We start from the raw sequence: 13,114 nt of genomic DNA on the forward strand, positions 1-13,114 counted from the left end.
CTGTCCCAAAAATAAATGTTAAAAAAAAAAAAATTAAAAAATAAATAAATAAAAACATCAGCAACAGCCTTAAAATGCCTAGAGGTAGGCTCACCCCTCAGGTAAAGAGGGGAACTTAACAAGTACGTGCTCTGGAAAATTTGTAGGCTTCAGCAGCTTTGCAAATTCTCAATATCTAAAAAAAAGTAGCAGAAAGGGATTAAATCCTGATGCTAAGAGAATAAATTGGTAGACCTCTTTGGAGGACATTTGGGTAAAATATGCATCAAGTGCCTCAAGAATGTCAGTATGCTCTGACTTTATAATTCTACTTATGGGAATTTTATCTGAGCATCGTGGGCAGACTTAGCTGGAAGTGTTTTCATTGCTGTGGTATTTATAATATTAAAACAGAATTGGAATCAGCTTGAATCATCAATAATACTGAATGAGTCAGTAAATTATGGTACAGTCATTAAAAATCATGTTTTCCAATAATATTTAATGTTTTGGGGAAATTCTCAAGATGTAATGAGGAAAGCACAGCATATAATGCTGTACCAGTGTTATTGATAGAAACACATGTGTGGAAGAAGGGCTGAGATCACAGCACAATGTTGGGATCATGGTGGTTTAAATTTTGTCATTTTTGCTTTTCTATAAATTTCTGAAGTTTCTGCATTAAACATGTATCAGACTGATGGGGTGCCTGGGTGGCTCAGTTAGTTAAGTGTCTGACTCTGGATTTTGGCTCAGGTCGTGATCTCATAGTTCATGAGATGGAGCCCCCGTTGGGTTCCCATGCTGATAGCATGGGACCTGCTTGGGATATTCTCTCTCTCAATCTCTCCCTCTCTCTCTCTCTCTCTCTCTCTCTCTCTCTCTCTCTCGTCACCTCCCTCCTCACCTCCCTCCCTCCCCCTTCTCCCTCCCCCACTTCCTGCTTGCTCACACTCTCTCTCAAAATAAATAAACTTAAAATAAATAAATAAATATGCATCAGACTGCTGAGATATTCTTGTACTTGTGAAATTATTTTTTTAAACAGAGTGAGCTAATCCAAAAACTTGAACTTGAACTTGAACACATGAATCAGGAATGTCAGAGCCTGAGACTGTCACAGTCACAGCTGAGAGAGACCCTTGAAGAAAGTCAAAATCAGGTGGGTGTGCATGATGGCCAATGGCTGTGTCTCAGCTGGGAGGAAAGTCAACACAGTTTAGCACTGACAGAGCCTTGCCAGGACTGGTCTGGCCAGAGAGGTTATTGGGCTGCCCTGAGGTTACACAGCTGGTCGGGCACTTACCAGGCCTGAGACTGAAGTTGAGCCTAGTCCAGGGTTGGTTGACCCTGAGCAGTCCATGGGCAGAGCTTCTATTTATGCACAAGGGAAGGAGGCTGACAAGCAGTGCTTTTGGCTGCACCACCTGCAGAACAGAAGAGCAAAGGAGAGCTGTGGGTAGCCTCTGAGGAGGGGGGAGTGTTGTCAGATCCAAGGACATGAGGTGGAGTAGTCCCTTGGGTTAGCAAGCTCAATGTGCCCGTCTTGCCCTCACACAGGCTTATGTGTGCACAGAAGCCCTGAAATTGCATACACATGTGGGTGTCGAGCTCCTGCCTCCCACTTTCTCTCCTGCTCCAGCATTTATCTAGTGCACCAGGCTCTAAAGGTACAGAGGTAGGGAAGTGGAGAGCTTGCAGTCTGGGACAAGCAGATGTGAGCAGGACGGACCAAGCAGGGATGTCAGGATGCCCTGACAGCATGGTGTACAGAGACATGAGAGAGGGGGAGCTTGTTCTTCCTGGGGGAGCAGGATGAGAGAATGGCAGGTGTGTAATGGCCCAATGTGGACTCAGATGTGTGTTGCGCTTAGAGGGCTGGGGGCTGTAGATAGAAAAGAGGGGTCATGGGAGAAGCCTCCCAGGCAGTGTGGAAGAGGTTTCTAACTCACTGGCCTGTGGCCCAGGGCCCTCACTTGAGTGTGGCACTGGCATGCCTCCCTCCTCTGAGCAACTTCACAGACTCCCTGACTGGCCCCAGATGCCACAGCTGGACTTGACTGTGGGGTCCCCCTACATACCCAGGGCTTTATGACGTGCAATTGGGGGCTCATGTGGGCTTTCAGCCATCCCGCTGCAAACAAGCGCTCTCCCAGAGGTGCCTCTGAGTATTTGGGGGTTCCCTTCTCTGTTTTTAAGTCTGAAAGGAACCTTGAGAAATTGCCTTGACCAGCTTGAGCCCTTTGAGTCCAGGAGTCAGCATTCAGCCATTGTCATGGGCAGAAGGGACCTTACTTAAGCAGTTCTCCTGTGATGTGAGATGGTTCCCCCTTGTTATTTAGAAGAGGAACCCCCAAAACCACATTGATGGGAGTTCACATGAGGGAAATAAGAGGAGCCTGTGGGTACTTAAGGATCTTCTGGAGGAGCCATGGTAGAGTGGCCGCGGGACCACTCGGGAGGAGCCAGTGTTGTCACTGGCACAGTTGTGGGTGATTTTAAGGAGGAGCGCCCTGGAGGTCAAAGAGAGCAGGCTGGACAGGTATGAGCAGGGGAGCAGCTTGGGTGGGGCCATGAGAGGTCCTGGCAGAGGGACTTTGCACAGCTCAGAAGGTGTGGTGCACGGGAGCACAATGCTGTAAGCATCACATGCCCTTGGGAATGACCATCTTGGTTCTGTGTTGCAGTACGTCAAACCACCCTCAAACTTGGTAGCTTCTAGCACTGTTCATCATTATCCTTCATGGTCTGTGGGCTCGCCAGCACAGCTGGGCTGTTTTCACTTGAGATCTCAGGGGGGCCATTGCAATCAAATGAGGTTAGGGCTAGCATCATCTGAAGGCACAGCTGGATCAGATGTTTGAGAGGCCTCAGGTCACAGGGCTGGCATGTGGTGTTGGCTGGTGGCTGGGGGCCCCTGGTGCTCTCAGCTGGAGCACCCACACCTGGCCTCTTGGTGGCATGAGGCTGTCTGAGCATAGCAGTGAAGTTCTGAGAGGATAGGTGACCAAGCACCCTTAGAGGAGCAGACAGAAGCTGCCAGGCTTCTTAAGACTGTGTCAGGGCATTCCAGAACATCACTCCCCTGACATTTTGTTGGTCCAGCTTGGATTCAAGGGGAGGGCACAGAACCCACCTGTCCATTGGGGGAGGACACAGTCGTCACCTCTCAATGCAGGGAGAGCACAGCTCCCATCCCTCAGGGGGCAGGAATAGCAGCCTGTGAGCTCAGGTGGGAGCAGCCGATGGCTGAGGTGGCTTACTGCCATGCCCCTGATCCCAGAACACAATGGCCCTCTTTTCCTGGCATGGGCTGCCCCAGTGGTCTCTGGGGACATCTTTCCCTTGTCAAGTGATAGTTGGGCAGGGGTCTCCAGAGTTGGCCCAGGCTCTAGCCAGTGTCAGTTCTACAGGGAGGGAGATGAGGAGGGCTTGGGAGGAATTTAGCTGAGACGGTGTTATGGGCTGTTTGCCTTGCTCAGAGAGCCACAGGGTAGGGCCACAGACACAGACCTCACACTGGGCCACACAGTGGCCTCCTCGCAGGAGCTTGTACCAGGCATCTGTGTTCAGAGCAGAGAGATAGCTGTAGCAGTTAGCAGCAAGGGGCATGGGAACAGTGTGTTCTAAGGAAGAGGGCATCAGGGTGTTGGGGAGTGCTGTCAGAGAGCAGGAACAGCTTTGGAGTGGGTGGGCATTCTGACATAGAGTCACAAGGGCCTGGGCTGGGACTCAACTTCCGTCTGCAGGATGACTGAAGCATGAAAGTCGGGAGGGGGCTACATTTGTGGGGGGTGTGTTTTAGAACTGGTTCTCCTCTCTCCCTTCTCTGTCCCTCTTTCTCAAGGTTCCCAGACCCAGTTCCAGCATGCAATTATCAGACACCAACAGGGTGTCTGAGAATTCAACTCCATTCTTATACTATCTGCCTGGAGACAGCATCAGACCCCACAGGTTAAGGGTTAAGGGTGTAGTCCTACAACACTACTCCCTACCCCCATCTCAGAAGCCAGTCATACCCCCCAGGCTGTTAGCTGTATTTCTGACCAGCCAGCTACAGATTGGATGTTTCAGCCTCCTCCTCCTGAGGTTTGACTAATTTGCTAGAGTGGCTCACAGAACTCAGGGAAACACTTAACATTTAGCAGTTCATTAAAGGATATGTTAAAGGAAACAAATCAATAGCCAGAGGAAGAGATACATAGGGTGAGGTCCCAAATATCTGTCCTCAGGGAGCTTGAGCCCCAGCCTGGGGGCGCATGGAAGTGTTCCTCCTCAAGCATAGAAGCTCTCCAAAACAGGGACCAAACAGCTGGCTCTTGGGTTTTTATGGAGGTTTCATTATATAGTCATGACTAAGTCATTGGCCACTGGCTGACTCAACCTTCAGCCCCTCTCCCCTCCTGGGAGGTTGGGGGATAGGACTGAAAATTCCAATCCTTGATCACGTGGTTGACCCTCCTGGCAGCCAGCCCCTCCCCTTGGGTGCACTTCAAAAATCACCTTCATTAATAATGAGACATCTATTTCACGTCTGTGGCTCTGAAGCATTTTTAGAATCTGTGGATGAAGACCAGATATCTCTGAAAAATATATTTTGGTCATCTGATTTTAGAAGTCATTATATTACACTCCTCCAAAAGAGCATAGTAGCTATCCTGGAAACTGTGTGCAGGTGTGTTTCTCTGGGATGACTCCTGTCCTAAGAACAGCCACACGTGATGGTGATGACATGGCCCCCTAAGACAGCCCCTCAGAGATGCATGGGGATACAACGACCTGAGGCCTAAAGCCTCATTGTTGCCCTTGAGTAGCCATAGCTGGCATCCTCCCTGTCTCTAATCACATGGTCACCTCAGACCTATCATAAGTGTAACTCTTGATGGAGGTACCTCCCTCTCCCATCTATGGGGCCTCAGAGGTGTGTGAGGGCTAAGATAGCAAGTTCTTGTAGGGTGCCAAGGAAATTCTGTATATTCTTGGTGAAGCCTCTAGAATCAAAGTGATTTAAATGGTGTTTAATAAAAGGATTGGCCAAGTTACCCACAACTCCAGTGAAATCTTGCCATCCACTGTGGTTGGGGAGCCAGGGGCTGGGGTAGTTCTGCACCTGCTGCCAGGGTCCCTATGGCCTTCATCATATGCTCCATTGCTCTCTGTGGCCCTGGTCGCAGCTGCCTAAGGAGTATGAGCTCTCTGCCTAAAGGAAAATCACCATGCATGGCCTGCATGGATTATAATTGTTAAACAGACTCCATGAAGTTTGCTGAAATGTAAACTGGACAGGGTATGGCATGATTCTCCCATGGGTGCAGCAGGAAACCTCAGTGTCATCACTTTGAGGCTACAGACCTGAGTCTTCTTGACTCTCTCTGTGTAGAAACTCTGGCTAAACCAGAGTTTGGCTGTCAGAATACAAATGAATAGGTTCTTTATGAACCTTACATGTAGCTGCAGATGCATGGACCAAGGAATAAGGATGCCTTGTGTGCCCTTCCATTTGTAGGGTATCTGTAAGCATGGAGTTTTGCAGGTCTAGTAATGACCCCATAGCTTTCAGCAATCACACCAGCACTATCATGGCCTTCTCCCTGGTGCAGCTGCATGGAGCCAACCTGAGGCTAAGGCTGGCACAGTCCCAGCACTCAGAGGAGGTCCACCAGCTGCAGGAGCAGATGCAGTGGCTGGTGCCTCAGGACCACATGGCCGAGCTGCAGCAGCTACTGGAAGAGGAGCGGCAGGCCACTCAGCAGCTCCGTGACGAGTGCATTCTCCAGAAGGAGAAGGGGAGGCGGCTGGAAACACAGTGGGTGAGTGGAGACAAGGGCTGTGAGGCCCAGGTGATGGTGCCAGGGGTGGCGAGACTGGATCACTGATCACTCAGCCAAAAACTGCCATCCCAACTCGTAGAAGTCTGGTTATACCACAGCTGCAGGCCCCTGATTTTCACTGTGAACAACGTGGGATTCTAACAGGGGTCAAAGATGGATCAGGGAGGAGTGGCAAACCTCTTGGAGAAGGCATCTCCCACCCCCTCAGAGTGATAAGCCAGCTGACCCAAAAGGTCTCTCCAACATGGGGGCAACAGGTCCACCCAGACAGGTTGTCTTTGGGGGCTGCACATGTCTGTGGTAGGCCACATGGCTAAATGTTAGGGACCACACACTCAAAACTGCTTACAGGGCCAGAAATGTGGTGATACAGAGGCCATGAGGGAAGCTGTGGGTGGCAGTCCCACCCATGTAGTCCTGTGGAATCACAGGCCCTGTGTGCCAATTCTCCTAATTTCAAAGGAAAGCCAGAAACTAGATTTTTACAGAAACATTCCCAGTTTCCAAATGATGCATCTAATTTAAAAAGAATCTGAAACCATTTTGCAGACTGAAAAAAATCTACCCACAGGCACACAAAGACTGCAGAAGTTATTTATTTGGGTGCACACTGATCTAGGTAGGGGAGATACAGAAACAGACACACATGGCAAAAGCCTGTGCCCTCCTGGAGCCTATATTCTGGTGTGGTGGGGAGACAAATGAAAACATGAGTCATGAGGATAGCATGTCAGATGGTGATGAGTTGATAAGTGCTCTGGAGCGGGATGGTGGCCAGAGAAGGCCTCACCAACGTGTTACTTGAGCCAAGACGTGCTGGAGTTGAGAGAACAAGCCATTCACTTATCTGGAGAGAGTGCTACAAGTAGCAGGAGCAGTATGTGCAAAGGCCCTGAGGTGGTAATGGCCTTATTTAAGGATAGCAAGGATGAGAGGGAAGCAAGAGGAAGATGGTGGGACAAAAGGCCAGTGAGGTGGTGGCACACCCTTGGGGACCCTGGCTGTATATCAGGCACTGCATTAGGCATCTAGAGACATAGAAACAGAGTTGTTGCCTTAAAGAGCAGGATACTGTGGCTCAGGGCACGGACTGCAGAGATTGGGATCCAGGCTTCACCATCTCCTAGCTGAGTGACTTTGGCCAGTTACTTAACTTCTCTGCTTCAGCTTCCTCACCTGTAAAAGTTGGGTGCCAGTGGTTCCCACTAAAAGCATCAGTGTGAGGCATCAGAATTGGCACTTTTAAAATGCTTGAATAGTTTGGCATGTGTGTACCCTACTTAAGTGTTTAATTTAAAAGGCTGGGGGGGGGGGGGGCACCTGGGTGGCTCCGTCAGTTAAGCGTCTGACTTCAGCTCAGGTCATGATCTCATGGTTCATGAGTTTGAGCCCTGAATCAGGCTCTGTGCTGACAGCTCAGCCTGGAGCCTGCTTCAGATCCTGTTTCTCCCTCACCCTCTGTCCTTCACCCATTCACATTCTGTCTCTCTCTCTGAAAAATAAACATTAAAAAATAATAATAATAAAAATAAAAGGCTGAGAAAACACCTACATCCTGAAATGCCACAGTGCAGTTCATTGGGAAATGTCGGGGTGGGAGGGTGTGGAGATAGGAGCCTGAGGACAAGAGGGTGCTTCCATGAGGAAGAAATTGGAGCAAGACTCAAAAGGTCGGTAAGATTTGATGTTTGTGAAGCATAAATCCCAATGAAGAATAACCTATCCGCATTGTGCAAAAATGTTAAGCAGGAAATAAGTTCAACCGTGATAGAATATTGACAAAACAAAGAAATTTAATCAGAAATCCTTTAAAAATACTCAGTAACACATTTGGGGAAACTCACTTTGGAATAATTTATGATTAAATGCCCAGGAAAGCAGTCTGCTAATTCTTGAACTACAAAGAGCAGTGTAAGCTTTGTGACCTGTGGCAGAACATTGTGTGTCTGTTACTCTGTGCAGATGAAAGGCTCTCCCTTTGCTCTCAGATATGTACATTTTAGCTAATTTCCACTCTGAATAAGCCTGAGATGATTCTTTTAGAAATGTAAATTATTGGTCTGTAACCTTTTGTGACAGGAAGAACATGAAAAGGAGCTGAAAGACACTGAAGAGCGGGTGGAAGAGGTGGGAAGAGCTCTGAAGAACGTGGACATGCTCCTCCAAGAGAAAGTAGCTGAGCTGAAAGAGCAGGTCAGTGATGGATGTCTGTCATTGCCACATGCACTTTCTGAACTTTCTCCTTCCATGGGTGTTCAAGTAGCTAATCCAGGGAGAGACTGTCCTCATAGAACACAGAGAGCCCCCATGTTCATTTGGAACCACTGAACCTAGGGCTCCATCTAAACTTTGAGAAACTGAATGTACAAATTTTTTTCAGAAGATTAACAGCTAAAAGCAATCAATAGAAAAATTGATTTTTTAACCTATATTCCCTACACTGTATTTGTATATTGTGTTTGTTTTGGGAATTGTTTTAAGGTACATTTGAGAGGTGTTCACATAATCTCAGAAAGGACGTTCATTTATTCATTTATTTATTCAGTCACTGGGCAGATACTTACTGAGCACCCGTCATGTATCATGGCATTCATTGTTCTAGGAAGACTCTAAGATGGGCCCCTGGGCCTTACGTTCTGGCAGTGGAGACAATGACAAGATATATGACCTCAGGTGATGAGAAATGCTCACTCTCAAGAAGAGATGGATGGCACGTGGTGGGGATGGTTGGGGACCACTCTGAAGAGATGGCACAGGAGCAGACACCAATGACAGCCATGGAAGTCTGGCTCTGACCCCCCACCCCCACCCCCCAGTGGAGGCCAGGTTGGCTTTTTGGAAGAGAGGTACTCATGTGGTGGGACTGTCCTATGCAGTGTTGGGCTGAATGCCTGTAGCACCTCCAGTCAATGGAGTGTCATAAAAGGGCACCCATGTGTTTCCCTGTGTGCTAGGGGACATGCCAGACCCCGAGTAGGAGGGGCATCCAAGCAGAGGAGCAGTTCAGGTTCATGTCCTTAGATGGGACCAAGTGGAGTACATCAGCAGACTGCCAGGGAGGTGGCTGTAGCTGCTATGAGCAGATGGGTGGGTGCGGGTGGGCAGGACCCCCTCAATGTTAGGAGTTTGGATTTTATTTTACTTTTTTTTTAATGTTTATTCTTAGAGAGAGAGAGAGATACATAGAATGAGTGGGGAGGGGCAGAGAGAGGGAGACACAGAATCCTTAGTAGGCTCCAGGCTTTGAGCTATCAGCACAGAGCCTGACACAGGGCTGAAACACACGAACCATGAGATCATGACCTGAGCTGAAGTTGGATGCTTAACCGACTAAGCCACCCAGGTGCCCTGGGATTTTATTTTATTTCTGATGGCAGTTAGAAGCTATCTGAAGATTTTAATCAAGAGCATGATATGATCTATATTTTTAAATAAATCACTCTGGGGGAAAAGAAAATATTTGGGCTTCAATAGGCTGCAAAGACCAAAAAAAAGAAGGCCATAGCTGTTCTGCTTGATGAAAGCCCACAGTTGAATTCAGCCAGCAAGGTCAATCAGTAAGAACTGGTGGCTGGGCAGCCAGCATGGAGGGTGATGGGATGGGGAGGCAAGGCTAGAACGAAGCAGGAGACAGAGAAAAGGCTCAGCCAAACACCAGCTACTCCAGAATAGTTCTGTTCAGAGCTAGAAGAAATTAAGTATGAGAATCTGCAGAAATATTTTCATTATAGTAGTCAAGTCTGTTTAGAGGGCTCCTGAACTGAGCCCAAACAGGATGAAATGTCCAGGCCACCTCTTGTTCCCTGGGAGGTGGGAGGTCCCAGTGGGAGTCACACCTCCCTCCCTGACCATGCTCCTGGCTTTGCAGCTCCCTCCCTGCCATCCACTGACTCCCAAGTGTCACGACCCCCCTTGCCCTACGGTCATTCTCCTACACAAAGCCTCAGTTTGCTTCCTCTTGCCTGACAGATCCTCAGTCTTGGTTAAATCCTGTGGCTCCTGCACACCTGCCCCTGTGCGGTGAGGTCCTGTCCACAGCCCTACACCCACCCCACCCCACCCCACCCCACCCCACCCCACCCCACCTCAGAACTAGCTTATGCTCTAGCCAAGTGAACCAGCCACCTGTGACCGTGCATGTGCCACAACGCCCAGACCCTCCCTTCTCCCAGGCCCTCACTGCCGCCTGAATCCAAAGGTAAAGGAGCCCTGGCCCTGCCTCTGCCCCTTTTTACCAAAGTACCTGCAGAGGGTTATCTGGACACCCTCACCTGCCTTCTCTTGTGTTCACTCATGTCACTGGCTGAAGTCCAAAATGTTGGTGTTGTGGTGGATGCCCCCACAGTGTCTGCAAGTGAACCCGCCAGCTCAGCCTCAGAAGGGATGCAGAATCCAGCCTCTTCTCACTCCCACTCTCATCCTCTGTGCCCTACAGTGTCCTTGTTTCCTCCTGGGCTATGTTCTCAGTGCAGTAGTGGCAGCAGTGCTTTCCCAACATGGTTGAGGTGCTGGCCCTTCTACTCGGAGCCCTCCAGGCCTCTCACACCCTAAGAGTACCAGGCAGAGTTCCTACAGAGGCCTCCAAGGCTCTGCAGGATCTAGTTGCCCCCAGCCCTCGGTGGCACCCAGCCAGCGTGTCAGCTGTAACTTTCTTTCAGTGGGCTTCTCACTGCCATGCCCCCCCAGCCCCAGGTCTCTGGCCATTCCAGCCATCCCCAGCCTGGCCAGGCTCTGGACCTTTGCACCTGCTCCTCCCTTTGCCTGGAATGTTCACATCCAGACAGGCTCAGTGCTCCTTGCCCTGCTTTGTTCAGATCTCTGTTCAAATGTCAATGGACAGAGAAGCTTTCCCTATTCACCCCAACCGAAATAGGAACTCCCTCAGCTATCTGTCGCCTCCTGGTGAAACCAGTAGTAACCTGAGTGTTAATAGGACTAGTAAGTGCAGCTGTAACTTTTCACCAAGATCTTTTTTGTTTGCCTGTAAACATCCCTGACTCTTCTCCTTGGGGGGAGGGAGGTTAGAGTCCTGCCCTCCCATCTCCATCTCCTCCTTTGGCTATCTCTCCTTGACACATAACTCCATGCTGAGTGATTGTGTTTGCTGTACATCAGGCAGGCAGACTTGAGTTCAGTTATGTGGGGTTTTCTCTTAGCACTTGTCATGCCTCCACACCATGTATTTGTTTCTGGCATGTCCACTTCCATCAGAATATGTGCTCCTGAGAGCAAGATCATTGCGCAGTATGTCTGGCAGTACTTGTTGAATGAATGAATGTAGTATTGACTTTTGAAGCCCAAGGCTAGGACCCCGGTTGGCATTGTATCTTGAACAAGGACTCATAACTAGAGTGGCCTTGTGTCCCCATCGCCATGGCTATCGTGTGTGGTGACCAGCCCATGCACCTGGGGTTCCCAGGGTGGATGTAGTGTCAGAGTGTGTCCTGTGAGACATGGTGGCCCTGCAGAGCACACTGATAAGAACCAGAATGACATGTTTTATGTTATGTTGAGTAGTCCTTTTTAAAGACTGGTGATTTTAGGGCAGCTGGATGGCTCAGTCGGTTAAGCATCAGCTCAGGTCATGATCTTGCAGTTCACGAGTTCAAGCCCTGCATCAGGCTCTGTGCTGATAGTTCAGAGCCTAGAGCCTGCTTCGGATCCTGTGTCTCCCTTTCCCTCTTCCCCTCCCCTGCTTGCACTCTGTCTCTCTCAAAAATGAATAAATGGTTAAAAAAAATTTAAGGCTGGTGATTTTGATCTTTTATATCTTCATTTCATGGTAAAATCAACTCTCATAAAGTTGACTTAAATTTCATCTTTCATGCCAGGTTTAATAAAAATTGTCATTATACCCAATGTTTGTGTATGAGATATGTAAAAACCCTGGAACTGTGTTCCAAACACACTTGAAAGAGTGGGAGGGGCAAGCTGTCATGCAACATTTCTGCACTAGAATAATAGTAAAGTATGGTTTTTCTCTCCTCCCTAGTTTGAAAAGAACACAAAATCTCATTTGCTGCTCAAGGATCTCTATGTGGAAAATGCTCACCTGACAAAGGCACTTCAGGTCACCGAAGAGAAACTACGAGATGCTGAGAAGAAAAACTGCATCCTGGAAGAAAAAGTTAGAGCTCTCAACAGACTCATCAGTAAGATCGCTTCAGCTTCCCTCTCTGTGTGAAGGTTGCTTGTTTTCCTGGAATTCATTTTGAAAGAATATCTTTTAAAATTAAGCCACCATGATGTCATAATATCCTAACGTTCATTGGTTGTGCACCCTTGGACATAGATTTCTGATTTCTTGTTCACCTTACACACGTTTAAAAATGTCTACTGTGCCAGCTGCTCAGGAAATAGACATGCTGGAAAAGACTACATTTTTATTAGTAGTCCTGGGTAATTTCTCCAGTAAAATTCTCAGTTTTGCTACTCATTGGTGAAACAATTATGGGTAGCTTTCAGTGAAGTAAGACTAAAAGAAAAATGGTAAAATCAATCAATTTCAATGTTGTACCTTTGACCTTGGCTACAGAGAGTAAAATGAAAAATAAGGGCTCTGGACAGTTTCATCTTTTCACTGTTACTGCTTTGGGTTTAGATCATTAGCATTCTCAAGCTGTGTCTGTACAAACATTCTAGAAAGACTCCTTGCTGAGACTGTCAACCCTGCAATCAAAGACAATGGAGGGGAAGCCCCCTCTTCAGGGACTGCTCTACCACAGGAAGATGTTTGGAGAGTGCTTATTTTAGGTCTGTGGTCTCAGGGATGATGGTATTGCGAATGCAATCTTTCCCTCATTGAAATGTCATCACACTGGAAATTGTATTATATGTAAAGAAAAAAGAAAAGTCTAGTTTTATATCCAAAATATACATAAGTTATGGTTATTTGGTTTATGAGAATAAACTACTGTACAATGAAGAGTCACTGTATTTACAAAAACTCTTTTCTATTAAAATTGTTTTAACTTCTAAGTTTAAGTTTTTATTAAATATTTTAAATAGAAAAATAGTTTTATAAGAAACACTCCTGTGCCCATCAGCTAGATGTATTAAAATCCTTCTGCTACATGTAGAAAGAGGTGCAGCCCCTGTTCTGTTGCTGTCAACCTCTTTCTCCTTCCTGGAGTCAGCCACTACCCTCAAGCTGCTGTGCCCCGTCCCCTTCTGTCTGACTTAAAGCACTATGGAAATACACAAAAGACTGGAATAGGGGTGCCTGCCTGGCTGGCTCAGTTGGCAGAGCATACGACTCTTGATCTGGGGATTGTGAGTTCAAGCTCCACATTGTGCATGGAGCC

At 47.9% G+C, this 13,114-nt stretch overlaps 1 protein-coding gene across 3 annotated transcripts in view; it reads left to right on the forward strand.

Annotated features, from left to right (window-relative positions):
- The window catches only part of NINL (ninein like), a 175,430-nt gene extending 162,642 nt beyond the window's left edge, over positions 1 to 12,788 (forward strand). For all 3 annotated transcript variants that reach the window (XM_060610471.3, XM_060610472.3, XM_060610473.3), the window contains 4 exons: positions 1,028 to 1,141; positions 5,580 to 5,789; positions 7,890 to 8,003; positions 11,803 to 12,788. In XM_060610471.3, coding sequence (XP_060466454.3) covers positions 1,028 to 1,141; positions 5,580 to 5,789; positions 7,890 to 8,003; positions 11,803 to 11,994 — 630 coding nt within the window. In that variant the 3' untranslated portion in view covers positions 11,995 to 12,788. The remainder of the gene's footprint in view (positions 1 to 1,027; positions 1,142 to 5,579; positions 5,790 to 7,889; positions 8,004 to 11,802) is intronic.
- Positions 12,789 to 13,114: the final 326 nt, after the last annotated feature.

Source organism: Panthera onca, chromosome A3, assembly GCF_046562875.1.
Source record: "Panthera onca isolate mPanOnc1 chromosome A3, mPanOnc1 haplotype 2, whole genome shotgun sequence".
NCBI lineage: Eukaryota > Metazoa > Chordata > Mammalia > Carnivora > Felidae > Panthera > Panthera onca.